The sequence below is a fragment of the Aspergillus flavus genome, chromosome 4, assembly GCF_009017415.1.
Source record: "Aspergillus flavus chromosome 4, complete sequence".
Classification (NCBI taxonomy): Eukaryota; Fungi; Ascomycota; class Eurotiomycetes; order Eurotiales; family Aspergillaceae; genus Aspergillus; species Aspergillus flavus.
The window spans coordinates 35,191-62,055 of NC_092405.1; the positions used below are offsets into that span (position 1 = coordinate 35,191).

Here is a 26,865-nt window from a genome sequence, read left to right on the forward strand (position 1 = left end):
CGTATCAGTCCTGATCAGTGACCGTGGGAGAGCACGTGACGTGGCCGTCGATAGAGACATGAATGTTGACTCGTACTGTCTTCACCTCAACGAGCAAACCATGACAACTGCATCGGCAGTCGATGGCCGAGGAGCATTCCACTGTATAACGCCCGAACGCTTGTTATGGACTAATTACATCTGAATACTAACGGGACGGGTCCAACAGCCAACTTCTATAAAATATATAATGCTTGTTACGCCTTACTCCGCCGTGCAACAACAGCTCATCAAGCACCACGATCCCCATGATGAACCCTCGAGGGACGGTTGGTTCACCAAAACTCCATGTGCGCCTCCTTCAACTTGTCCAGATTGAAACATTACTGGTTTTAATCATAACCTGCCATTTCGTGAACGGCCCTAAAGCAGCAACAGCACTCTTTCCCGTAGAAGTTCCCATGGTATGGTCTTGAATCTGTTGTTCTACTCGGACCTCTGCACCTTGGATGTCTGGTAACTCTTTGATATTGTCAACGTTGTATTCAAAATCAATATATACCGCATCGTGGGTGAACTTGTACGAAGTGTCGTCATCATCCAGGATCGTCTCGTTTCCTGTATGGATCAATTGGATGGAGAGGAACTTTCTTCCAAGGCCATCGCTAGCGTCTAGTGTGACTGGGAAAAGCCAGAGTCGTACTTGATTGAGGCGGATATCAGCGCGCCCTGCGAACGGGACGGTATGCTCGGGAAGAGAGACAACGGCCGTATGAATATCTTGTCCTGGCTCGATGCAGAAGGCTTGCGCATTTTCAGCTGCTCCACTACATCGTCAGAGAGCTGATATCCTCCGCACGCTACTGGAATATCGCTCAAGGCTCCTTTCGAACGCTGACCGCAGGTGGGCCTGCGACGACTGGAGATACGTGTAACTCGGAAGGGCTCCTGGCTCCAGCAGAGGAATATCATCCAGCAGACGCCAGAACCTGATTGCGGCGGCTTCGTAGTTAAGATATTGCATGAGTGACAACCGGAAACTATTCGGTCTTCCGCAGCCAGAAGACAATGGCGGGGAGATCGGGGTTCACACTGATGCCTTCTTCTCCGAGCTTCTCTGCCTGTGCCAGGTAATACTGTCGGTCGCTCTCGGCCTCGAACAAAAGTTGGATGGCAGCATTGTACTCCAGAATTGCATCGTTCCGCATCAATATGGTATCGACATAATCGTCAAGTGCATCACTCAATTCCTTGCGATACTTCTCCTCGATGGAACCCTTGAACTGGTTTAGAATGCTCTTGATGTCATCGACCGAGGTTAATATTTTAATGCAGCTAGGGTCGTCAACCGCAATAGTCTTATCCTTCCGTGTCTCGTACGGGGTCGACAGGGATAGTAAAGTATTGCCGCATGTCGCCAGCTGGTAGATCACGTAGGCTTTGTTGAATTTGTTTCCTTGAACATCCGTGGCTACCGTTGTCGACTTATATGCATCGTATCCAAACGTGGAGAGATCTACCAGGGAGGAAAAACTAGGTTTTATGGAGGTCAGTGTAGCCAGTGCCTCGAGGATCATTCTGGGGTCGGAGGTGGAGTGGACCGTGACGTTCGAGAACCGTTGTTCGATATCTGCGCGCTTCTCTTCAATCAGGGGTGTGAAGGTAGCAATTTTAAACGCATTAGTTGTAAGAGGCCCATTGCTGCTCGTCAATAGTTGGATTTTACTCTCTGCAGCGTTTAGCTAGGGATCATGGAGTTGATTCCCTCCGCGGCCAGCCTCTCTGTCGCACGGCCTTCTTCGAGTGCCTTCAAGTAGTTATCCGTCACTCTCTCTACATCCTTCAAATCCGCTAGTTCCCTTTCGACCTCTTCCTTGTAGTAATCAAAGGAGAGACGTGGGGCCCAGTCGGGACTGTGTCCAAACATATCCTGGTCAAGGATCAATCTATTGAATCTGTTCTCCGCCTGGGTACGGATCGAACGCAGTTCAATGATAGGTGATATTGTAACTTTCTATGTCTTCTCCAACGCCTTATATGCAGTGCCCAAGCGAGAGCTCCTATCCTATTGCTCAAGCTGTGTCAAGAATGCTAAACGCGCAATAATCCGCTGGTACAGGCCTGATGCCCTCTCTCTCTACAGTTGTGTTTGCGAAGAAAGACTTATCCGCCTTGCTCAGGAGCATCTGGCACTGGTCAAGGAACGCATAGGCTTGACTGAAGGCAGCGTCCTTCTCAGTTCCATCGAAGGGCAAATTCTCAGCCGTACGAGCACCATCAGCTTGTCCATCCTTCCCCGTGTTTCCGGATGGAGCCGGAGGGTAATTGCTATTGATGCCCCCAACTGCCCCCACTCCTATCCATGGACTAGGTTAGCCAACACCTCGTCAATGACTGGAATGGGGAAACAGGGTCACACGTACCAGCGTTAGTGTTGTTGGTCATGGCCACTACACTCCGTTTGATGCTCGCTACATTCGACTGGAGGCTTATCACCACGCTCAAGACAACCGTGGTCAACATCGATCCGCTAGCAGGTTGAAGTGTCACAAGACTGACTTGCAGCAATCTGATCGCCCCATCCACATGGTCGTCGTTGAGCTTCTGGAGAGCCTGCTCGAACTCTTGGACACTTGAATCCGAAACAGTCTTTGGGGCGTTGACTGATTTCAAGTTTGTCACCAGTAGTTCTCGTACGGGTTGGACGTCTTTGTTACTATCCGCAAAATCTCCGAGTACAGTAATAAGCCGGCTCATTAGTTCGCTCACCTGACGGTAGAGCTCCACGATCGGCTTGTTAGTGGCCTGGACTAGGTAGGGGAGCCCGGTACCTGTTACATCCTGGGATAGATTCAATGCGGCCTCGGGCCATGGCTGAGAATAAAGACGGCCGGCAGCATTCAGAGACTTCATAGCCTTGGTTCCATACAGAAATTCGATACTTCCTGTGCCACGTTAATGGGACTTCTGTTGGACAAGGAGGGGGGGGCAACTAATGTCAGGCAAGAATACGAACCTCCGTTTCCCTAATTCCTTCCATCCCCACCTTTCTTTCCCGGGCCGGTTGAATTGCCTCCATGGCTACCATCGCCGCCGAACGCTTTGAACCTGAGCTCTTGTGTCAATTTTAATGAAGTCCTGGACAAATATCCAGATATTGCCTGCATCTGCGCCATCCTCCCTTCGCTCGCCCTCTTTGTCCGCTCCACTTACTGGCAACCCGGCACTGACGGACTTTCCAGAGACATCGATGTCCACGGTCTTATTCACCTCAAGGGAATAGAGAAGATCCCGAGATCTTTAACGGGGAATTTGAGAGAATCGGAGATTCTGATGTGTTCCGCATAGATGAGACACGTTTCAGTCGTGAGGTGGAAGTTCTTCCCGATCTAGGAGCAGGGATGGGGCAACTAATGCATCTCATATCACAACCACCGCACATCGCTTCTCTCAGCTGAGGCCTTTCAGCTGAGAGGTCTTTCAGCTACGAAGAGGGTGAAAGTGACGGATAACAGACGCACATACCGGTGAAACGATGACTTGATCAGGGTTAAATAGGGCAACAATCTGCGGCCATTAGACGTTATGTTCCTTCCAACCGTCGTATCAGCTTACTATTGCTCTCAATCAATTTCGCTTTGGCTCTTTCAGGATTCAACAATTTTGAAGATAGTCTCTCTTTACTCTTCACACCGTGGCCATGGAACGGCTTCCACTGACGGACCTTGTCAACCATATGAAGGGTCACCAGACGACCAACAGGTGGGATGTTGTGGTCTCCTACGACGAGGACAAGATCAACGAGCTGCTTCAAGCCGACTCAACCAAGCTCGAGGAAATCCTTCAGATAGAGCCATTCACCAAAGAAGTGGACTTCTGGATTATAGTGGCGGAAGGAACGTTTGACCTGCAGCTCAAAAACCCTCGCCTTCAATTTTTGGCAGGCACTACGCAAGTGGCCCTAGTCAGCGAGCTCACGGGCACGTACGAGTTCCCCACTACGGGGAAGGGCAAAGAAATGATAGCCGCAGGTACTCAGTTGCGATTGATAGTGTCACTGTTCAACTGTGCCGGTCAGCGCATTGAGAGCAATGGCGGGACGACCTTCGTCCCAGACAGCAAGAACGGTATTGTCGAGGGAGCAACCAAGGACTACACCATCCAATTGGACCCTGGAAACGGTCGCGGTAACGGGCTCTGCCTTGTCTTTCGCAACATGGAAGCAAAGGTTATATCCACCGATACGACTATGAAGAATTTGGCAGCGCCTATTGAAACCGGCATCACAGAGCACTTCGCCGATGCCAAGGAGATCTACTACTATCTGAGGGGGTTGTCGAAGTATACACCCAGCTACGTAAACAAGCTGCTGGAACCCGTGGCCTTCAACTTTAGCATCACACCCCCGGACAATGACCGTCGTATTCCTGGTGTTCTTACGACGTGGATCAGCGTGAAAGGTGGAGAGAGGGGTGGTCAACAGCCCAGTGGGCAGAATCCGCTCAATTTCCGACCTGATGGCCAGACTCGGTGCCCGATCCCTAAGGCTAGCTCAGCCAGTGTAATCATAAGCAGCCACACAATGGCCAATTGTTTCTTCATAGTATGTACCAAGCCAGACTCGGTGTACGCTTTCCACTAATAAGTACTGACAAATCTTCTTTACCCTGCATTTAGCCAAGCCTCTTGCGCAATTTCAAGAATGTGAAGCAGAAGGACAACACGGGGGGTTAGTTGAAAAGACCTCCAAACGGAAAAAGAAAATGTCTATACAAGTGCTAACGCATCAACAGAACTAGCATTCGAGGGCGACATGCAGGCCGAAAACATCTACGTCGAGGCACTGGACACCAAGGAAAAGTACTTCTTCTGGCAGTGGGAGTACAGCAAAGGCGAGGGAGTTGACCTGCCTGTGGACACGCCCCCGACGGAAATAACAGTGAGTCAGGATGTGGTCACAGCCAGCTCGAAACCAGTAACAGTCAGTCTCACAAGTGATTCGAAGACCAGTAAATGGAGCTACTACCGGGACCCCGGCGTCGCCGGTGGCAAGCCAATCCTTTCTGGTGGGAATGTCACTTTGAACTTCGCCTGGAACGCCGTTGGCAGTTAGTCTGGAGGCACAGCTGCGCATCCTAATCTGCTCCAACTCGATTTCAAAGGAGACGATGAATACAAGACAATTCAGACAGCCGCTGAGCCTACGTTCTGGCTCAACTGGGCAGGCGCATCGACGGGCTACTCATACTTTTATAAGGATATCCATTCCCCGAAGCCGAACATCGATCTCAGCATGGATGCTCTGGACTACGTCCTCACCACTAATGTGTTCTTCCCTGGGAAAGAGATCTTTAAGGCGCATTCCCCTGTTGCGAACGCCGATAAGAGTACTGGGCTGGCGGTTCCCAGGGATCTTATTCTGATTGGTGATGTTGCGATTGAATAGACTATCTAGGCCCGAATACCGGATTAGGTTCCGTTCCGCCTTCTCTATGTGTATTTTACTTTGATGATTGGGTACAATTCATTATTTAGGCAAGAGTTCTATACTAAAGATATCTCACGGTTTTAGGTGGGTTGTACTATCCAGACCCTTCATTTAACATGATACCACGACGTTCTGTTATTACCCGGGGCCTTTAACATCCAAGAGTATACTCTAAAACAACCGATTCTATGTCCCTGTGCTCTCTGACCGACTCCGCCATGTCTAGGGTAGCATTACGCTCAAAACTTGCCATGGAATTATAAAGTCGTATGAGGTGATCATGCGATATATATAATAATATTCATTATGTATTTCGTATACAATGGCTCATCTTATATAAACAGGGCTGATCTAACTCTCACTGGGAGTTTGGATAATGGTCGGATTGAATTATAGCTGGGTTTATATAATACTTGGAGGGTTGTGAGTATTAATGAAACCCAATCTCCTATTCTCATCTTGAAATAATTACCCGTAAATATCTATTAAGGAACTCATCTCAACCACATATGCTTGCACAAGCAGTACCACTCAGGCTTCTCCGAACAGCAATTTCCATCTACTCGTCATCGCGGAGATCGACGACCGTCTGCTTCCATTTTCGAGCCGGGACCTTACGCCGGAACAAAATGTCGATCTCACGGAAGGACCTGTTCTTCATCTCTGGAACCCACCACCAAGCGCCGGCGGTACAGATAAACGCAGTACCAGCCCAGACGTAGCCGCTCTTGCCGCCCAGGGCCCACTTATCATCGTTGAGCATGTAGCTGGAAAGGAAGATGCAAGGAATGTTGACCACGTAGTAGGCACCTCGTCCAATACCGGTGGTCAGTGGCCTGAGACGAACGGAGGATGTCTCGCCGATGATGACCCATGAGGCAGGGGCGGGTCCCAAGCAGAACAGGACGGAGACGATCAAGCCCAGTGATGCCTGCGCATTGCTAGCCGCGATACTACTGCCAACCGAAGCCGCAATACCGAGCGCGACCAAGAATCCACAGTTGATGAGTTGACCATAGACATAGATGGTGCGTCGACCAAGGTACGTGGTGAGGATCCAAGAGAGCATGACCATGATCAATTGGAGGGCCGAAGTAACGAGACCAAGTGCAAAGGCGGTGTTGTCTGCCATGCCGGCCTCTGGTCTGGTGTTAGTCTGTTATGGGTTTGGAGGAAATGGCTGGACTCACGCTTGAAAAAGTAAACCGCTTGGTTAGCGATCAGATTGCCCGTCAGATTCTGAGATGCGTACACACCGCACACAATCAATGTGCGGTAGAGATCAGTGCCTTTCCACAGTTCGATGAGACTGGGCTTCTTCTCCGTCTTCTCGAGTTCGATTGTGCGACGCATCATAGCGACTGCAGCAGCGGGATTATCAGTTGCACTCGCGCGTCCAAGTCGTTTGACAGCCTTCTCGGCCTCGGCCAGACGGCCCTTTCGGACGAGCCACCAGGGCGATTCAGGCGCGATGAAGAGAAGGATGGCGAGGGGAGTAGGAAACATCCACTGCAGTGCAATGGGAACTCTGGGACCACGGTTAGTACAGCGCTCCTCGATGGCATCTATGGGGGCGGACGAACCTGTACGCAGACGGGTCTGTCCTGGATTGGTAGTGGTAGGTGATACCGCCGACTATGATTGACCCAACCGCCCAGAACATCTGCAACATCTGCGTCGCCGGAGCTCTCAATCTCATCGGCACAATTTCGGCACAGTAGGCGGGTGCATTGGCGATAAAAATGCCCCACGGGAGGCCTTCTAGGATCTGGGACGCGAAAAACATCCCATTGCTGTTGCCAAAATAGAAAATGAAGATGAAGGCGTTCAAGAACATGAGACCCCCAATGGTTGCCCATCGATATCCAATCCGACTGGTAATGGGACCTGCGATGAATACACCGATGAAGGCACCGACTGGTCCACTACACTGGAATGCTGACTGCCATGAAGCTTCGATAATATACTTCCCTGTGTTGTCGCTCCATACACCAAAATCATTGGCGAATTGCTGTGTGGCGATAAACTGTCCCATTAGGAAAACACAGTATGACTCCAGGACCTATCGCAACGTTAGAGAATGATCTGTCTACCTTGGGCAAGAGCTTACAATGGTGAATGACATCACGAATGCCCACCAGCTGGCAGCGGGATAGGCCTTGACAGCCTCGAGCACAGTCATATTATGTTCGGCCTGCTCGGCCTCAAGAGCGCCTGCCCTGTCGTAGTCAACCTTCTCGTCGCCATCGTAAACAGGTCCGGGCTTGGAGTTGGGCTGCGCTTCAAGCTCCAACGCTGAGGTCTCCTTCTCTGTGTCGCTAGTCATTTTGACAATCTCTGAGACAAACGGGTAAATGAAAGACAGGCAGGCACGACTGGGGGAGTTTCAGATCTTTATACCTGCGACAATACGCTCGTGATGGTGGTCCCGATCCTAGCTCAATTAAGCGAAGCTTGCTCCGAACCTTGACCTCCGCTACCCAACAACGGGTAGCCGCGTCTCTTGATTGTGGTGGGCTAATCTGATAGGTACTGGTCGGGAGGAATTGTACTGGTTCGTTTGCGGGGTCCGCTGAAGTCAAGCAAATTGGTGGCGTTCCATTCGCCGGAGAATTCCTGCTTTGGGTCGTAGACGAAGAAGTCCAGAATCCTTCTGTCCGTTAGTGCGAGTCAACCAACCTCCTGATTCCCTCGATTCGGGTTGAGCCAATCATAATAAAGCGAGTCGATTTTAACCGAGCAGCCGGGAGAGGATAAGCGCTAATTTTTAGGCGGCGCTGTGCTGGACTCGGAGTATTGAATACCGCAGTCAAATGTTCAGCAAACGTGACCCATTCAGAATGTCTTTGCAGTCAGATGCACGTGATACTTGGTCTCTCCATCTCTGTAAACTATCATGCTCACTGAGTGGTAGACCTAAGAGAATTTGCTCGATCTTTAAAGAGCCTGACGGATCCCAGAATCGAACACGGCTCGGGGTCATCTGATTCGAGGGCTAGGGCTCGGCCAGCTTTACCCCGGACGGGAACTACCCCGCGCTATGACCCCGGACGGATCTTGAATCTCCTCCAATGGGAAGCCGGGGAGAAACCTTAATTAAATACTACAAAATATGGGTTACTCGTACTGCGGACGCACTGTGGTCAAAAATAGTGGCGGATTCGACATGCGCTCCCGTTGGTCTCCTGCGTTGGAGGGCGAGTTCTCAGCCAACCACACGACCAATATAATGTCCATGTGAAAGGAGTGTCAATACAACTGTCACCATGCATCGTCAAGAAGTCACGTAGAATTCACCTTTGGAGGGCTAAGATTAGTTCGTACGCTTCGAATCCTACGTAATGCTCAGAATATAGTTAAAAATAGAATATCCAAATGTGGTATCATGACCAGAAGATACCCACTGGTATGGAATTTATTGAGATGAGGGATAGGGTATAGGAGGAGCGTTGGCAATATCAATATGCCAGCTCTGGAGTGATGTTGAAGATATCTTGAACCATGATAACCCCTGAGCAAAAGTGTGCTATTCACACACCCCGAATGTCATGATACCGTATAAGGCTAGTGGGCACTTGGTCTACTGGTCCGCTGTGCTCATTGCCTGCTGAAGCGGGTCACGATCGAGAGTGATCTCTGAGCCTCTGCCGCAGTGGCCTCCCACTCGTTTGTTCCTTTGTGGCAGCTTATCAAGACTCTCCCTGTGGACACTTAACGGCGACTGATGTCTGGGGTAAGCGCGGGCCGCAGTGAAGCCGGTTCTACCTTAAGCTTGCACTTTCTCCACCTGTTCAAGCTTTGTAATACACAGCCTTGGCTTGGCTTGCGTTGTCTCTCAGCCTTCCTCTACGTTCGCATTAACCACAATGCCTGATTATCTTGTAGGTAGATGTGTACCTTGATGATTCTGTCTTTTCAGCTCAGTTCATCAATTTGGTTGGCCGAGATCTGACTCCCATTAGTGACGCATTCAATGTTGAATGACTGTTATCCCCCTCTGTAATAGTTTTCTTGTTGTTAATCCTGGGCTGAAGGTGTGGCGATCCCCGCTTTTGTCAGTTAGGGAATACTTGGAAGCGAAGAAAGACTGGTGTACTATATGCCTATTATCACGCGGCCAATGTCTGCTTGTCTTGTTTTGTCAACAAATATGAGAATCGTGACAACTTGGGAGTCGACGCAGACGTGCCAGCTGAGCTCACTGAGGCAGGGGAGCCAGAGAAGTCAGCTTTTGCCGAGAAATTGGTGGAATCAGATGAGGAATTCCATACTCCTCATTTCTATATACATAAGTCATACTTGGTTTCGCTATGCCAACGAGGCAAAGGATATCGAGATGACCACCCTGCGACTAGCTACTGGTGATAAAAGAAAAGTTTAAAGATACTACTCAAATGAGGTGCATTAATGAGTAAGAACTTCAATCATACTGCACTCAGCCCTGTCCTCTCAGAAAACAATGAATCTCTAGTGTAGGTACTACTAGATCAAGGCACTGGTCTCATCAAGGCCCCTGCGCTCCATGTGGCATCCAAGAAAGCCATTAAAAGGCGCATACATTATCTATTGGATCAAGGGGCCAATGGTTACGTACGGGGGGATTACGGCAACACTATAGTTCGTTTCATATCAGATATAGGGCATGAAAAGATAGTACAGATGTTAGATCGAGGTCCCAAGATTAGCACCCTAGGAACTCTTGCGCACACTACACGTAAGCATAGCACTGCACTTGGATATGCATAGTCTACGAGACAAGCAGACGTAGTTCAGCCGCTACTAAAACAGGGTGCCGATATCGAGCATGACAATAATAGCAAAACAATTTGTTACATATTAACAAGAAGAGGCACTAAGATTGAGCAGGCTCTGTGAGACAATGGTGCCGATGTCAAAGTGGGAACCAAATAATTCAGCTACCTTTTCTTCTCCGAAGTATCCTAGCAATATCCACTCCCAGATTATTTTAGACGGCTATGTATATATGTGAACGTGTAGCACATTGTGCTAGGTTGGTAAAGCTATCCGAATCCGTTGTTGATGACACCTCCCTTGTAAGCAAAGGCTGTCCGCGTTAGCATCAATATCGAAGGCTTCATAGTGAAGCTGCAAGCAGTTAGATAAGCTCAACTCATGAAGGTAACGTAACCTGGCCGTGGCATAGGCAAGGTGGTATTCATTTTTTTTTTTTATTATTATTATTTTTGGCTGGAGATCGAGAACGTTGTTCGCTTCTCTCCCATTCCTAGGTGTACTGAATATGTGACGCATCCATGGGTGGGCAGTATATTTTCTAAACTGTGAGCTGTTTGCTCATGTCTACGATCAGATCCAAAGCATCATGTCCCATGGTATCCCAGTGAGGTAATAGATATCAAATGCGACGCGTTTTGGTCTGTTGCGCCGGCGGAAGCAGAGACGCGATTCCAGATCGGAGCTTGGCCCAGACAGCATGACAATGGAGTGAGAGGGGTGTCTTTATGCCCTACTTGTGACCGGCCATATGAACTAACGGAGCCCAAGTGGGACAGCGCAGTGCTAGTTGGATAACTGGGATTCTGAAGCCTCGGACAGTCGGTCGGAGACTGCCGTGATTGGTTCAGCAAAGGGCGGAGCCACCGCACGCAATTGAAGGCTAGCGTGACGAAAGGCCGATTCTCTGTCGACTAGTTGAGGGTCAAGTCTAGACTGAGTTCACAAGGGGCTCATTCATCCTCCATTCACTCTCTCAACCATGAAGAAAGCGTGTGTCCAGTGTCGGGTACGCAAGGTAAGAAAGACCCCATCCCAGTGGTGGTAACGATGATTAGGAATCCCTCCAGGGCTATTAGGGTTAATATTGACGAACCATGCCTAGGTCCGCTGTGAAGGAAACGTACCTTGTTGCAAGAGCTGTGAGCGTCTATAATTCCACTGCTCTTTCCAGCGCGACAATTCTCAGCCCGTCGGCCTGTATGTGCCGCATCTGCCTCCGAAGCGTCGTGGTGCGAAGGCTTGCCTGGAGTGTCGGGCCATGAAGGTCCGTTGCTCGGGGGCTACGCCTCGGTGCCATAATTGTCATCGCCGAGGTCGTCAATGTACCTATGCTTCATCTACTGGGCCAACGAGACCCGCATTAACTCGCGTTGAGGAGTTGCCAAGTCCCACGACCAGCGCCTCTAGCACGATTACGAGTGATGATTGCACCGTCAGCCAATCTAATCCTTCAATACCAATACCTTCTGCTCCTCCGTCGCCTTCCGATGAGGTAGTGGGCTCGCTTCTGGGAGACTATTTCGATCGCTTACACCCTCTCCCATCTTTCAACTTCCTCCACAAAGACACTGTCGTTCGACGCTGTTCTGAAAGTACCATCGATGAGTCGCTCAAGCTAGCCATATGTGCGATCACTGCTTTATATTTTAGTCAATACAGGTCTGAGCATGGTGCCTGGGCGCAACAGTCCGAACAACTCATACTGGATCGGCTCGAACGACCCTCGATATTCCTAATCCAAGCGTCACTGCTCACCATTCGATATAGGGCCGGAGTAGGCCAATTTCCACGCGCATTCATTCTTGCTGGACTCGCAGCACGGTGGGCTGTATCCCTGCGTCTGAACTACGAGCACTCGCGCCTGGGTCTGATTGCACAGGAGGTACGGCGGAGGACGTTGTGGTCGCTCTATTTGCTGGAGGACAGTTTCTGCGTGGGATTGAAAGAATTTGAACTCTTCGACCCAGAGACAATTCACCTCCAACTACCCTGTGAAGATGAGGACTTCCACAATGAGCGACCGGTGCTGACCGGCTTCCTCCATCCGGGCAAGGGCCTTGAGCCAGAATTCCTGGGAGCTCGAGCGGCCTTCGTCAAGCTAGCTTTTATTCGAAGGGGAATAATGAGGTTCGTTTGGAGGCCGCGTAGCATTCTGCTCGATACTGATACCCAAACAGACTGAACCGAAGAATATTTGCCAAAGAACTAAGCCTCTCCTAACTGTTTGAATCCGTGGAAAGATTCCAATCAGATCTCCATTGTCTACGCAGTCGACTCACGTCCACTGATCAATATCCTCCGGCAAACCCAGGAGAGCTTCATTGGCCCGCCCGGTACGCAATTTTGCACATGTCCTGGCATCAGTGTCATTGCGATCTGTATCGCATCTTTCTCAGTGGCTACCCCGAATCCACTCCACACCCGGCCGTGGAGCGCATGACACTGCCGGAGCGTGTTCTCATGAAAGAAAAGTGCCTGGGACACGCTGAACAGATCGTGAAGGTCCTTTCGGACTTTGTTCACCATAAGGATGAGCAACAGATGCTTGATTTCGATGCAGCTGTGTGTGCCTATCACGCAGCTCGCTTGATCTTGTTTGTGACTTATACTGGGAGAAGTGATGAGGCTCTGCCCATGCAGTTGGCCATTTACAAAGCTCAGCTATGTCTCGACGTGATAACTCGGTACTTCGGGTTCTCCGCTCAGCTAAAATCCATGGTGAGTGGCTGCATCGCACTCAATGAGCTAGGCTGACCAAACAGCGTGAAATCCTGGAGCGAGCCATCCAGCAGCACAAGAAATGGTTGGAGTCTTCCGACCATCACCCTATAGCCACGGCGGATCCAAGCCCACATCCGCCTGCCGGTATCTCACGCGATGCATATATGCGCCAGCGCCTTGCCATCCACAGTCTGCTGCGGCAATCGGACTTTGTAGACGACAGCTGTGATGCTGCTCCGGAACCCAACAGACCCCTTCTCACCTGGACTGCCTCTACCGAGGATGACCAGATCCCACCGCCCGCATCAGATTGGGATGATCGCGGTACTGTAGATCCCGTAACCGAACAGATAGGTAGTGAACCAAATCTATTTTGTGGACTAGAATACGGACTGGACCTTCTCGGGTGGCCCGGTGAAGGCACCCAAGAGGCATTAGGCTTTATCGGTGGGCTTGATGAGCAGTTCATGTACTAGAAAGAAGGTCCTGACCAATGGCTGGCGAGAGCGGCCGAGCTGCCGATGTCCAGTCGGTAGACAGTGGGTCGTCGGGGATCTGAAGCCGAGCCGAGTTGACATATATATCGCTAGTTAGCTAACGGGATAACCATTTTCACACATCCTGTTTTCACACTGGGTACTCAAATGCAAGAATGGCAGTACCGGTATCTAGGGGCCGTGACAGGCGGCCAAATATCATCTTCATTATGGCAGACGATCACGCTTCCAGGGCGATTAGCTGCTACGGCGCTGGAATCAACCACACACCTAACATCGATCGCCTGGCGACGGAAGGAATGAAATTCAACCATTGCTATGTGACGAACTCAATTTGTACCCCATCCCGAGCGGCAATTCTTTGTGGAACGTATAATCATGTTAACGGCGTCATGACGCTGAACGACCATGTGAGTTACAAACAGAGGGAGCCTTCGATAGCAGCAATCTTAACCACGTGCAGATAAATAAGCACATCCCCAATGTTGCAAAGCATCTTCGGACCGGCGGATATCAAACCGCCATGGTTGGAAAATGGCACCTTGGGGAGAGTGTTGATAATCAACCTGCAGGCTTCGACTACTGGTCTGTTCTGCCTGGACAAGGCCTCTACTGGGATCCCGACTTCATTGAGCCCACCGGGGAGCGGGTCGAATCAGGATACGTGACAGACATTATCACCGACAAGTCTCTGGATTGGATCAAGTCGCGAGACCGCGATCGTCCGTTCTTCCTAATGTGCCACCACAAAGCGCCCCATCGGTCATGGGAATGCGATGACAAGCACAAGCACTTGTACAAGGACCCCGTGCGCTTGCCTGATACATTCACCGACGACTATAAGAACCGCGCGAAAGCGGCCAAGATCGCCAAGATGCGCGTCGCTGAAGACCTCACCTACCAAGATCTCGGACTCGTACAGCCAGATGGCGGCCGCAGAGTTGGCGAACCTGTGCTGCAAGAATTTGGTAGCAGCGAGCGCAAGGTTCCGGTCCCAGGTTCAATTGCTGAGCTTCAATCAATGAGACTAATTGACAAAGATGATGGCACTGTCTTTACATTCAAAAGCCACGCCGAGTTAGCCGAATTTAAGTTTCAGCGATACATGCAACGCTACATTCGCACTATCCAATCGATTGATGATAACGTCGGCCGCATGTTAGACTACCTGGATTCAGAACCCCAGCTAGCAGAGAACACAATCGTTGTCTATACCTCCGACCAAGGGTTCTTTCTAGGAGAGCACGGCTGGTTTGATAAGAGATTCATGTACGAAGAGTCATTTCAAATGCCATTTCTCATCAGATACCCGAAGGAGATCATTGCTGGGTCAGTGTGCGACGATATAATCTGCAACGTCGATTTTGCGCCCACATGGTTGGACTACGCCAACCTCCCTGCGCCCTCATACATGCAAGGCACGTCCTTCCGTCCACTCTTGCAGGGCCGTACGCCGGAGTCCTGGCAACAGGTGGCATATCACCGATACTGGATGCATAACGACATTATCCACCATGCATATGCACATTATGGTATACGTAACCAGAGGTACAAGCTGATCTATTGGTACAACGAGCCCTTAGACGTCCCGGGAGCGCGTCCCGGGGGCAGGGAGCATAAAGAGTGGGAGCTCTTTGACTGTGACAAGGATCCATTAGAGCTGTTCAATGTGTATCATAAAGGAGAATATCAAGGCGTGGTCAGGCAGATGACTACACTGTTAGAGAAGAAGATGGCTGAAATTGGGGATGAGCCTGTTCATCCGAAGCCGCAATGGCTGCTGGGGTCTCTATGATGATAATACCAGACAGACCGACATCTTTCACATAATATAGTTTAGTCTTTGCTTGGCGGACTTTTAAGTACATGTCTATACACGTCCAATACTGTCCTCTAGAGCAATATCGTGTGTCATTTCGTTGTAACGAGTACTTTTCAACGTCTATACTCACTCACGCCCTGGTCCATACACGGCCATAGCCGATGGAAAACTCCCACCCCCGTTTGGCCAGGGTATACTTACTTTAGCTCGGTAGCAAAGAACGCTGGCACGGCAAATGTCTATCTCGGACAAACCTCCGAGCCGTTAAATTTTATCGGCAGTCGGGGCCCCACATTTCGTGATGTTGCACTACAATGATTCAATCCGCTAACACCCCGCCGGTAGATGATAAATAATGTATAAAGTCCGGAGACAATGGCACGAACACGGCTCATTAGGCTAGAGCACTATTCTCTTACTTGAAGTTGAATTGCAGTTGAAGCATTCCTGTTCAAGCTGTGCGTAACAGCCATTGCTCACTATGGTGAACCTGCAATTGACTCTTCCGGCAATGGCATTGTCCTCCACAGTCCTCGCGGCCTCTGTGCACTCAGAGACGTCAGTGGGAACATTGCATAGAGAACGTGCTGAAGCATTGTTGAGCCAGATGACCTGGGAAGAGAAGGTTGGCCAGATGGGTGGTATCCGTCGGCTTCTAAATACCGGTCCGGAGATAGACGAGGAAAACTACGAATACAGGCAAGCGGAGTACCAGAACGGCAACATTGGTGGGTGATCTATTTGTGGGTAATCCTACAATGTAACTGACAGTACAGGCTTTGGTGCTACGCTCAACTGGGCCGATGACATTCTTCCACTCACAAACGAAGTGCGACAGAGGCAAATCAATGAGAGTCGGCTTCATATCCCATTCATCACCGTTACAGACTCAATTAACAGTCTCTACCTGTCCGGGGGTACTATCTTCCCAAGTAATCTGGCCATGGCGGCTACATTCAACATTCCGCTGTTCAGCGAGGGCGTTGCTGCCCTTCGTGAAGAGCAAATAGCAATCGGCGTCTCATGGGTTCTGTCTCCGCCACTAGACATAGCGTGGGAGCCGCGGTATTCCCGCATCGGTGAGCTGTGAGTAGCTGTCCTGTCCTGTCCATCGTAAACACGCTAACGCAGCCAGGTTTGGCGAGGACTCTTACTTAACTGGTGAATTTGGCCATGCCTATGTCCAGACTATGCAGGACAAAGACGATTCAGGAAACATCAAAGTCGCCACGACCGTCAAGCACTTCGTCTATGGCGAGAGTCGTGGTGGGATCAATGCTGCCAGCATGTATGGGGGAATCAACCATCTTTATAACGATCAGTTGCGTCCTTATCTACGGGCATTGGAAGCAGATCCCGCCGCTGTCATGGTCTCTTACGCGTCGGTCGACTTGGTCCCAATGTCGGCGAACAAGTATCTCGTGCGGGACATTCTTCGCCAAAGGCTTGGCTTTGAGGGTATTGTTATGTCAGATGCAGGAGGCATTGCACATCTCTATACTGAGTCTCGGCTGGCCGGCTCATATGCCGAGGCCGCGTTACTAGCACTGGAAGCTGGGTTGCAGATGGAGTTGAGTCCCCAGTCTCCGGCTGTATTCCCCACTCTTGTTGCAGCTGCAGAGGATAGCCATGTAGGGCAGTTGATCGATGAGGCTGTATTAAATATTCTTCAGCTGAAGTTCGCAACCGGTGTTTTCGACAAACCTCTTCCTGACCCGGCCAAAGTGAACGAGACCCTGCGAACGCCTGCCCACCTCGAGATTAGCCGCCATGTCACCAGAGAAAGCATAGTCCTGCTTCAGAATGATGGTATCCTACCGACAACACCATCAAAGGTGGCCCTTCTCGGCCCATTCGCTGATATCCGTAACTACGGCTCCTATGCGCCTGTGAACTCGAGTGACTCTCAGTATGGCAACTCACTCTATCAAAGTCTCCAAGCCAAGCTCGGTACAAGTAATGTGACCCTGGTCCAAGGGGTCGACTTCATTGACACTGATACCACGAACATTGCAACCGCCGTGTCAGCCGCCAAAGAGGCCGGGCTTGCAATTATCGTCCTCGGCTCGCTCTCCGTCGGGACCACAGACCCCCTAGTAACCAAGCGGACCGACGGGGAGTTCTTCACGCACGCCAACCTGGGCTTCCCAGGGGCTCAACAGCAACTCCTCGATGCTGTGCTGGACGCGTCAATTCCCACGATCCTGGTCCTTTCCGGCGGACAGCCTTTCGTACTCAATAATTCGACCCTCCGCAGCAATGCGATTCTCCATTCTTTCTTGGGCGGCGAATTCACTGGCGATGCTTTAGCCGAGATCATCATGGGCGACGTCAACCCCAGCGGCAAGTTGCCGATCAGTTTGCCACAAGATACATCTGCAACGCCAGTGTTTTACGATTACCTTCCGAGTGACGATACCGGCACAGCGGATAGCATCTTAGGATTTCATTCCACGTACCAGTTTCCTCTGCTTTCACGGTCTCCGCCGATGCCGTTTGGATTTGGCTTGAGTTATACAGATTTCACGATCTCGGCCCCTAGGGCGAGAGCTAGCAATAGCAGTGTTGAGGTGCGTGTGAATATTACCAATGTTGGTCCTATCGCTGGGAAGGAAGTCGTGCAACTATATCATCGCCCGAACACGACGACAGGCATCGAAGTTCCTGTGAAGCGCCTAGTGAGATTTGAGAAGGTTGACCTACACGCTGGGGAAGGTAGAGAGGTTCGATTTGTCATTCCGCATAAAGATCTTGGATACTATGTCGATGGGGAGTTGCGTGTGAAGAGAGGAGTCTACTCCTTCTGGGCTGGTACGAGCTCGAGAACGGAGGATCTGAAGGGCGTCAACGTGACAGTTCTTTAATAGTCTCTTCTGAACATCAGGCGTGGTATTTGCGAATTGGAGGGCTCCATCATGGAAACTGTCACGTGACCATTGTGGTCCTGATCCATCCGGTGTGCCGGCACTGAGTAACTTCACCTGAAATCAGGCCTCGTAGACGATTAGACTACCTGATGTAGGAATGCACATATGTCTTTAGTATGGAATGATAAGGAGGGGTCCGATATCGCGCAGACCTTTGACAACATTGAGGTATTGTAAACTCGAGCGCCACAGATATATATACGCCCTCCTGGTCTTCTCGAATCCCAAGTAAAGGTATATATACCTAACGGACAAAATCTTATCGCGAGCACGATCATATCCACACGATAGAGAGAATAGATAAAAGCAACCCGATGGTTTACACCATTCATTTTGATGGGCTGGTTCCTGTCTCTACAAGCAGCACTTGGGAACACTGCGGGTCGGGTAAGGATTTGACAAACCTCCTGGGTTGATAGCAGAAAGACTTGGTTACGGAAGGAGCCTCATCGCTCATCTGTATCGTCTCCGTTGGCTACCATAGCTTATATCGTAATGAGCATAAGCTTTCTACACTGGCTATCGAACAGCCACAATGGGTATCAGAGGTCATACAACTGGATCGCAACTTACATTCCCAGGGCAACGTCACAGCCTTGAGATATATCGTATATCAGAATGATCCATTGGCTTGGGGACATTCATACATGTCAAGTGTCCTTCACGGCAAGCATACCCATGGACAGCGCCAGTTGATCCGGCCATGCTGGAAGTCGATTCGCAAGAGTCTCTTCCTTGTCCATTGTCACACAATTGGCTGGGGCTGGTAGCACATCCCACACCGGTAACGTAGGCATTGTTGAATCTGTGAACAGCCGGTGATGATCGGACTCCGTAAGTACGATAACCTGGTCCAGAAGTGCGAGAGCTGACTGAGCTCCATGACCAGCAAACGCCCTGCTTTTCTGAGCTACTGAAACGGGAATTAGTCCAATAAGGTCTGGTTTGTCTCTCAGAGCCTCACTGTCTAGCGAGACTGGAACTACCGATTCCAGTTGGTCTTTCAGGTATTGGAGCCTTTGCTTAGACTGCGTGGCTTCCTGTCTAAGTGTTTCGAACATGGAGTGATCTGTTTCATTATTTTTGATGATGGCGCAGGCGCGAGCGTAGAGGCCAGGACACTTAGTGATCTCGGCAAAAAGTAGTTCAACTAGATCACAGAGCTGGCTGCCCTTTCCATTTCCACTTTCCGCGGCGAGAGTGTCGGTGAGCGCCAATTGCCATGCCGGCTCAGCTAAGAAACAGGCCTCACCTCGAATGAGCGCGTCGGCTACTATAAATGACTTGAAGGAAATGAGCAAAGTGCGGCCAAACCCACCACGGTGAGCATTTGGTCCCCGTAAGCGAATGAGGGTGGCAATGCCACTGGAATGCGTGAGCCAGGACTGTGGTGTGATCGGATCCATCATCTCGTAAATGCCAAGCATGACAGCAATTGCGAGGGTCATGTCAGATCGGACAAATCGGGGTCGTCGTAGCAAACTATGCAAGCCTTGCAGCCCACGACTATACATGGACCGACTACTGGCAATCGTATCCTGGTCCTGGTGTTTCATGCCCAGGTGAAGCGTACCCAAACACCGGAGACTCCAGATGAAGGGGTCCAGGGTCGACTCAACATGGCGTCGAGCAAAGTTCATCCAATTGACCGACAGACGAGTACTATACATATAGTAGAGCCCTGGGACCGTGGCGTCTATGAAGAAGCCCAGGGTTTCAACTCCCTGCGCGGCTAAAGGTTTTTCCACAAGACTTGGCACAATCAACTCATCCACAGTATTATGCGAGTATCCACCACGCTTCGTAATAGACCGAGAGGTGTTCGACTTCTGGGATTGTGCGGACCGGGTCGCCGATCGATACGTAGGGCCTGCCGTTGTTCTGGAATCGGAGGGAGTGCTAACCACGAAGGTCAAAGGTTTCCGATAACCGGGACATTGAATCCCTCGCAGCTCGCAACGTCGGCAGTTGGGTCGTGTCTCATCACACTACGCCCGGTTCCACTCGGTTAGTGGCATCACCATGCTTTGTAGGCTGGCACGCAGCATGTATGGAGGGTCGCCTCTACCTTGACTCGTCGCTGTATGCAGGTGCGACAGCCTTTGCTGTATGGAACTGCTACCATGACCCAGGAACGGGTAGTGGTGTATCGTTGAGTTCCGGTAGCCGATAATGTAGAGACAACATCAAGAGAAAAGATCGGTTCGGGTCCTGTGCACAAGGCTGGAAGGTGGAAGAGATTTGGCTTCGGGACAAGACTCGAATTCCCCGCAACCTTCTGTTATCTTTGAGGAATGGACCCGTGACCTGGGAATTAGACTCGAAGAGGTTTAGCGTCCGGGTAGGAAGGACATTATGCTCTCAGCTCTACGGAGTACTGAACAACGCTTGTTTGACATGAACAACGCTGGACATGTACAGGAGTATGTTTCGTCGGCGAGGTGTCTTGCCTGGTGTGACCTGCCATAGTTATACAATTGTGCCTTGTGGGTTACCGAAAGCCCGACAAGAACAGTCTAAAGCGGAAGTCAGGGTGCAGATGAGATTTAAACGTGGGTAAGCACCTAGTAATTTGAGGGGCAAATAGACTATGGATGAGATTATTTACGAGTGATTGTGATAGTGATGTCCGTGGCGTTCTTGATACTGGTCGATGTGAAGAAGGCTAGAGTACGCTTGTCAACGGCGTACTGCAGCACGCTACCATCGGGAGAGACCTGGACGCTATAGCCGCTGGGAAATGTGGATGGGGGCAGGATAATTTCGGTGGGCGCTTGGATATTGGGATCCGATGTGAACTGCAGCTTGAAGGTGGCCGAGCTGTCAGCAAAGCTGAAGCTTTTGGGAGTGCCGGCGACGGCAGCTGGGTATGCACGGCTGTAGTGCTTGGCCAGCTCAGGATAGGGCTGACCAGATGTGCCGTTGTACAGGTTCTCGTACGCCCAACCGATCCAGGAAACCATATTGGCATCGGTCGCCGACATGGCATCTGCGAGGCCCTGCATCTGCTTCTCATCACCCATCCAGAACGTGAGCTCGGTCAGCACCCCGGCGGTCCTCAGGCGCTCGTTGTCCTTGTGGCGGTTGCTGAGCGTGGTGGAAATGGAGCCCAGTTGCGGCGGGTTGTAGTAGTGGAACGAGTGCACCGACTTAGAGCCGTCCCCAAGCGGGACGTTGTTGAAGCCGGACAGGACGTCCAGCGTGGCGCCTTCGAACCAGATGAGTGTGTCATTGTCGACGGTACGGATCTGCTTGGCCGCGCGGTTCCAGAGCCCTTCTAGGACCTTGTGGTCGGCAACACCTGGCACCAGCAGTGTCGGATCGGCCCATGTGTCGCCCACCCATGGCTCGTTCAGCAGGTTATACCCGACCACATTGGTCGTCTTGCCATACTCGGACGCCAGCTTTTTCCAGTACGCTGCGAACGCATCGCCCAGCCCGTCGTAATTGTTATATAACCGCCCAAACGCATTGCCCAGCGCCACCGACGTGTAGCTCAGAGCCCAGTCGACCGAACCGCAAAGCGACTGTGGCGAAGGGAAGCCGTTTTCATCCACCGGGAACGGCGTCGTTTTGAGGGGAAACGGATACATCTTGCCACTCGATACCCAATCTTTCTTGGCAAACCACTAGGAAGCCATGTCAGTATCAGCTGCGCCCACCTGTCCGGGCGTCTACTTACGTCGGGTACACCGTTCCCGCAAAATTGCCGCGCCAGGCAGTCCTGATGCACGTCCACCAAAACGTAAAGTCCATGGTCCTCCGCCATCTTAGTCTGCTTTTTCATAATATCCAGAAATGTCTGGTTGTACTCCCCACGCATAGGCTCTGCTCCAGCCCAGCTGTGGCCCAACCGGACAATGTTCAGACCCAAGTCGTGCAGATTTTGGACATCTTGCTCGCCAAACGAGGAGACACCGGGCACCCACTCCAAGGGCCGATGCCATGGTGGTTCCTTCATAACGACATTGGTTCCGTGGAAGAACCGCGTACGGCCAAATTCATCGACGATCTGATGTGTGTCTTGATTCACATCCTTGATGCGCGACATTCCGGGATGAGCCTTGTACCAACCCTCGGCATCTTGAGCGAACACACCCGTCGGCTGTGTGCCCACCACCGCTAGCAGTGATGCAGCCGCAATGGGAGTGAACAGCATTGCCATGAAAAAGCTAAGTCAACCCCAGTAAGACTAAACGGACAAGGGGGCAGAGTGACGAAACGTTCGGAGGATAACAAGCATGAGGAGGCTGTAGGAGGTTTATACATGTGCAGCGCCCCTTTTTACACAACTCAAATGTGAGGTTACATCCACTATTCGGGCTTAATCGCCTGAAGAATTGGACGTCGAAGTGACCCACAAAACACGCCATAGCGCTGCAGGGGTCCCGGATATACATCGTAGGCGAGGCGGCCCGGCGTGACAAGCCAATCAAGTGATGTGATTGTATTGACACGCCGGCTTAGGCTGTTAGATTCACCAAGCGTCTCTCTGTCACGGTGGGGAAGGACAAGTTACCTAGGATCGGAGAGACGGGCTACTTGTAAGTGGAGCCCAGGTCGGCTGGAGATTGGTAGAGAATCTAAAGGTTTCCCCGCAATTATGTAACGATTTTAACACTATTTTCTGAAGATATAAGAAACATGTGACAGGTATTCGATTCCTGTGCTTCTACCCGGACGTTTATGTGCAATGTAACCTTGTCATCCAACATGCACCACGCCCTTTGCTAATTAATTCAGTCGCAAAGGTTACGAAAACAGGACGGCCTTGTAGAATTGGGCCGTTGTTCTTCGGCTAGGAAACCAATCCCATGGACGTCCATCGAAGATTGTATAGTAGTACTTGTGAGATCACTTAACAAGCCCAGGCAAAGCATAGCCACCATGGCCAATCTACCATCCCCGGATGAATCGAGGATATTTTACTCAAAATCTTCCCTAAATGCCCTTCCGCGTTCGAATGCTTTCTGGTCTTGTTCTGATATACATGGAGGATCAGGTTGCTTCGTAGTTACTCTTGTCTTGATAACAAAACAATAGGAAGGAGCAAATCCTGGGGGGCACTACCCTAGACTGCTGGCTTCATCTTCACATTAAAGCCCAGAGGCATGACAAACGAATGGTTGAGTGTCCTCCATCCCTCCTTCCCATCCACCAATTCGAACTGAAAGCTCCGAACGAGGGCCGGCAGATATTTACTGATCTCTAATATGGAGCTATGGCTTCCAATGCATGTCGTCGAAGCCACACCGAACGGCACGAAGTAAGACCCCATCGCTGTTAGGTGCTCCTCAGACCTATCGAGCCAATGCTCCGGCCTGAACTTACCAGTGTCATGGCCAAAAAGTGCTTTACCTGGTCGGATAGTCCATGGTTATCCAGATTACCGAGATCGGCTACATCTGAAATGTCGTGATCAGGGCCCTTATCATGGTTATGTGCCTTGGGTTGAGGAGACCTTGACTTCGACACAACCTACTCAAGTGCAAATCGAATGGCTTGATTCTGTAATTTCAGCTCTATCACCTCGAGTAGTCACTAGCAGACAAGAATGGTTCCATAGTAAGAACGTCGGAGTGGATTTGTAATGCCCCAGATGAGTCAGCTGACTGCTGCTTCCGCGGAGCCTTTTCGCCTTTCACATAAGTGACCAATCCACCACTTGGGGTCTACCTCCATGGGGGGAGCACAACGATCGAATGGATTTAACCGCATACCGGAGCTACAATGGAATTGAGTAATCGACCGAGGAAGGTAGGAATGATAAGCGCGTCGGCGCATTGATTAAATGCGAATTGCTAAGTTATGATGGGAACAGGCATGCGATCTATGCTACACGCGCAGGATCAAGTGCGACGGACAGAAACCTCGCTGCTCGAACTGCATCAACTACGCTACAGATTGCACGCATACGGCGCTGAGCCGGAAGTCGAAGCCCAGAGCACAACGTAGGAGCGAGCTCAAGAAGGCGGACGAAGTCCAGAGCCTGCAAGCAGAAATACAGCGCTTAGAGACTCAACTTGTACGTATTCCCGGGCGTTGAAATAATGAGGATACTCAATTATAAAAGCTACAGGCCCAGAATCGAGACCATGATCAGGCGTCACATGCAACACAAGAGCCGGTGAGGACGACAATAGCAGCGCACGTCGCAGATCAACACATTGACGAGGACGGCGACCATACAATCAGCTCAATGAAACTACCTCCACTACATCAAGCCATGGCCATGGTTGGAATATATCTTAATACTTACAACTCGGTCTTACCGCTCTTTCATGCTGACACGCTGTTGCGTCTAGTCGGTGAATGCTATGCCCGTCAACCCCGACAACGCGACCCAGTAGTATGGGCTGCCATCAACGTCGTTTTTGCCTTGGCTTGCCAACAGGTTCCAGAAAACCCCAGGAATGGCCGGTCGCAGCACCAGACCGATCAGACAACGGAGTATCTCAACAAGGTACAATCTATCATCTCGACTGTGATGCTTGGTGAGACCCATCTCCTTAACATACAGGTACTGGTGGGCATGGTGATGTTGCTCCAAACTGCACACGACCTGACCCCATCTTTGCTCCTAATATCGGCAACCATGCGTCTGGCACATAAGTTAGGCCTGCACAGCCATGCAGCATCAACACATCTGGATCCTGTGGAAAGGAGACAGCGTGCCCGCGTCATTTGGATTGCATACATTCTCGACAAAGATCTAAGCCTCCGTACCCAACAACCTTCGGTTCAACTCGATGACGATATGGACGTGGAGTTACCATCTTCCTTGCCGACAACGAACGACGATAATGACAACACTGCTGGTATCGTCGTTACGGCGGACGGAAATGCCAGGATGAATTACTTTCTGGCTCGCGTCAAGCTGGCCAAGATTGAGGGTCGTGTATATGACTCTCTCTACTCCACACGAGCAGTCAACCGAAGCTTCGAAGAACGACGCAACGCAAGGGAGAGCGTTGTTAGCGCGCTCGACGAATGGCGAGCTTCCATACCACTCGAATTTAGCGCCAGTATTGTCACATCGAGCACTAGCAATAAACCCGCAAATGGTGGATTTTTCTGTGTGCTACACGCAACCAGTCTCCAATGCATGGCGCTTGTTAGCCGGGCTCACGCTTGGGATCGACAATGGGTGAGTGGTTTGCGCAACCATAGTAGAGGAATTCAAATGCTGCAGCTACCACCAGCTTGGGACACAATAGTACACCAGGCCCGAAATTACATGCTCTTGTTGCGAGAGGTTTGGTCGAGAGATGCCTGGTTTCGCTGGTTAGCAATCACATATCATAATGATGGTACCATTGTTGACAATAACAGGATGACCTCTTGTCCTTATACGACCGCTCTGGTGCTGTTGACGGCCAACACTCTGGGGAATCCGTCGCATAATAACACCCAGTTGGATGTCGAGCTGATAGACTCAGCCCTTCTTTGGCTCAATGAGGCCATGAGGGAAAGTCAATCGGACGAGGCCCGAGCGCTGCGGGAAACTTGTGTTGAGGCCGTCCGAACGGTAAAGCAGAAGCTTGCTGGAGACTTCACAACGCCCTTTGGAAATTATTGGTTGCTCAATCATCCAGACAGTTTAGAGCCATTCTAAGTATATGGCGGCACCGAAGGGATCAATATTCATTAGCTCCAAAACTATTGGGTAGTATTCGGAATGTTAACGTCATGGCTTCCCCCACTTGAAAATAGCCTACTCAGGCTATTCCAATCGTGAAGGAAGCCTGAGTCCAACGCTTACATCTATCTTCCAGACGACAGGTGCTCACATAAACCACTTTAGCGGGGAGGACATCAATCAACAGAGGAAGAGAACTAATTCCAGACCATATCACCATGGCATAATCGACACTCAGGCCTTCCCTTCCATAACATCGAAGACGACATCGAAATTGCCCTCATATTCATTCTCAGCCACCAGATGTAACAATACACCCAATCGCTCCAGCAATCCTGAATGATTCAAATCATAACCTGCAAACTGTGGCTTGAATCCGGTGTCTTTGATAAGCTTTCGTACTGTGTCGATGGAAGATGGGTTTCCACCAATGAAGATTATAGGTGGTACACGACGAGGTGCCCACTTTTGGACTTCCAAAAGCGTTGCAGGCATGGAATTGAAGGCTTTGAAAACTATTGCTTCTGGAAAGGCTCGCTGAACCTCTTGCGTGACGGAAGTCCTTTCCATGTACTTGAGGTCATGGTAATGATTGAAGTTGGCATCCACATTTAGTGGGTTCATTGTATCGATCACCAGTTTACCCGAAAGCGTAATGGCGTCGTTTTGGAGCTCTTTGAGAATATGAGCCAAGCGTGGGAAGTATGCCGACAGAATGATAACGTCGCCGAATTTCGCAGCGTCCGTGATTGACCCGTATTGAAACCGGGCTATCTCGTCCTCCCCGATGCCCTTTTCCATAGCGAATTGTCGAATACGCTTTTGAAGCCGTTCCGGATGCGTGTCCTTGCTGAGCATGACATCATGACCAAGGCGAATCCAGGCAAAGCCCAGACGCAATCCAATATTGCCTGCGTTCACGATGCCAACTTTCATCTTGGCTATACGTCTCTCGATTGATGTGAAAGGAAAATGCGATAACGAAGTGCACCACTGATTGTTGGCGCTGTAATTTGAGCATTTCATGGGAGGCTGGC

General features: G+C 50.6%; 8 protein-coding genes across 8 annotated transcripts; 4 read left to right on the forward strand and 4 right to left on the reverse strand.

Moving 5' to 3' along the window:
- Window positions 1–340: 340 nt before the first annotated feature.
- F9C07_2105782 (uncharacterized protein) lies at window positions 341–2,892 on the reverse strand (the record flags this gene model as incomplete). The annotated part of the gene is made up of 6 exons (XM_071508997.1): window positions 341–806; window positions 879–981; window positions 1,073–1,708; window positions 1,771–1,945; window positions 2,121–2,335; window positions 2,403–2,892. 6 exons carry the CDS (start codon window positions 2,890–2,892, stop codon window positions 341–343), a joined length of 2,085 nt encoding a protein of 694 aa, XP_071366185.1.
- A 787-nt stretch (window positions 2,893–3,679) lies between these two features.
- Window positions 3,680–5,425, forward strand: F9C07_3175 (uncharacterized protein; the record flags this gene model as incomplete). The annotated part of the gene is given in 4 exon segments (XM_071511067.1): window positions 3,680–4,582; window positions 4,657–4,708; window positions 4,773–5,087; window positions 5,106–5,425. The coding sequence occupies 4 exon segments, from the start codon at window positions 3,680–3,682 to the stop codon at window positions 5,423–5,425; spliced, it is 1,590 nt and encodes a 529-aa protein (XP_071366186.1).
- A 185-nt stretch (window positions 5,426–5,610) lies between these two features.
- On the reverse strand, window positions 5,611–8,607 carry F9C07_2282857 (general substrate transporter). Its single transcript, XM_041291673.2, has 4 exons — window positions 7,578–8,607; window positions 7,051–7,529; window positions 6,658–6,995; window positions 5,611–6,607 (listed from the first exon to the last, which is right to left on the reverse strand). The coding sequence occupies exons 1-4, from the start codon at window positions 7,791–7,793 to the stop codon at window positions 6,027–6,029; spliced, it is 1,614 nt and encodes a 537-aa protein (XP_041145509.1). The 5' UTR covers window positions 7,794–8,607; the 3' UTR covers window positions 5,611–6,026.
- Window positions 8,608–11,201: 2,594 nt separating this feature from the next.
- Window positions 11,202–13,172, forward strand: F9C07_2255955 (uncharacterized protein; the record flags this gene model as incomplete). Its single annotated transcript, XM_071510110.1, has 5 exons — window positions 11,202–11,237; window positions 11,325–11,342; window positions 11,394–12,349; window positions 12,463–12,944; window positions 13,000–13,172. The coding sequence occupies 5 exons, from the start codon at window positions 11,202–11,204 to the stop codon at window positions 13,170–13,172; spliced, it is 1,665 nt and encodes a 554-aa protein (XP_071366187.1).
- Window positions 13,173–13,963: 791 nt separating this feature from the next.
- On the forward strand, window positions 13,964–18,126 carry F9C07_2067759 (beta-glucosidase-related glycosidase; the record flags this gene model as incomplete). Its single annotated transcript, XM_071508726.1, has 6 exons — window positions 13,964–15,225; window positions 15,276–15,346; window positions 15,699–15,746; window positions 15,793–15,990; window positions 16,039–16,348; window positions 16,398–18,126. 6 exons carry the CDS (start codon window positions 13,964–13,966, stop codon window positions 18,124–18,126), a joined length of 3,618 nt encoding a protein of 1,205 aa, XP_071366188.1.
- Window positions 18,127–18,839: 713 nt separating this feature from the next.
- F9C07_2282858 (putative endoglycoceramidase) lies at window positions 18,840–22,354 on the reverse strand (the record flags this gene model as incomplete). Its single annotated transcript, XM_041291675.2, has 3 exons — window positions 18,840–20,088; window positions 20,881–21,818; window positions 21,872–22,354. 3 exons carry the CDS (start codon window positions 22,352–22,354, stop codon window positions 18,840–18,842), a joined length of 2,670 nt encoding a protein of 889 aa, XP_041145513.2.
- A 1,565-nt stretch (window positions 22,355–23,919) lies between these two features.
- F9C07_2068368 (fungal-specific transcription factor domain-containing protein) lies at window positions 23,920–25,593 on the forward strand (the record flags this gene model as incomplete). The annotated part of the gene is made up of 4 exons (XM_071508736.1): window positions 23,920–23,946; window positions 24,011–24,214; window positions 24,269–25,336; window positions 25,522–25,593. 4 exons carry the CDS (start codon window positions 23,920–23,922, stop codon window positions 25,591–25,593), a joined length of 1,371 nt encoding a protein of 456 aa, XP_071366189.1.
- Window positions 25,594–26,062: 469 nt separating this feature from the next.
- F9C07_3183 (uncharacterized protein) lies at window positions 26,063–26,764 on the reverse strand (the record flags this gene model as incomplete). The annotated part of the gene is made up of 1 exon (XM_041285710.1): window positions 26,063–26,764. One exon carries the CDS (start codon window positions 26,762–26,764, stop codon window positions 26,063–26,065), a length of 702 nt encoding a protein of 233 aa, XP_041145515.1.
- Window positions 26,765–26,865: the final 101 nt, after the last annotated feature.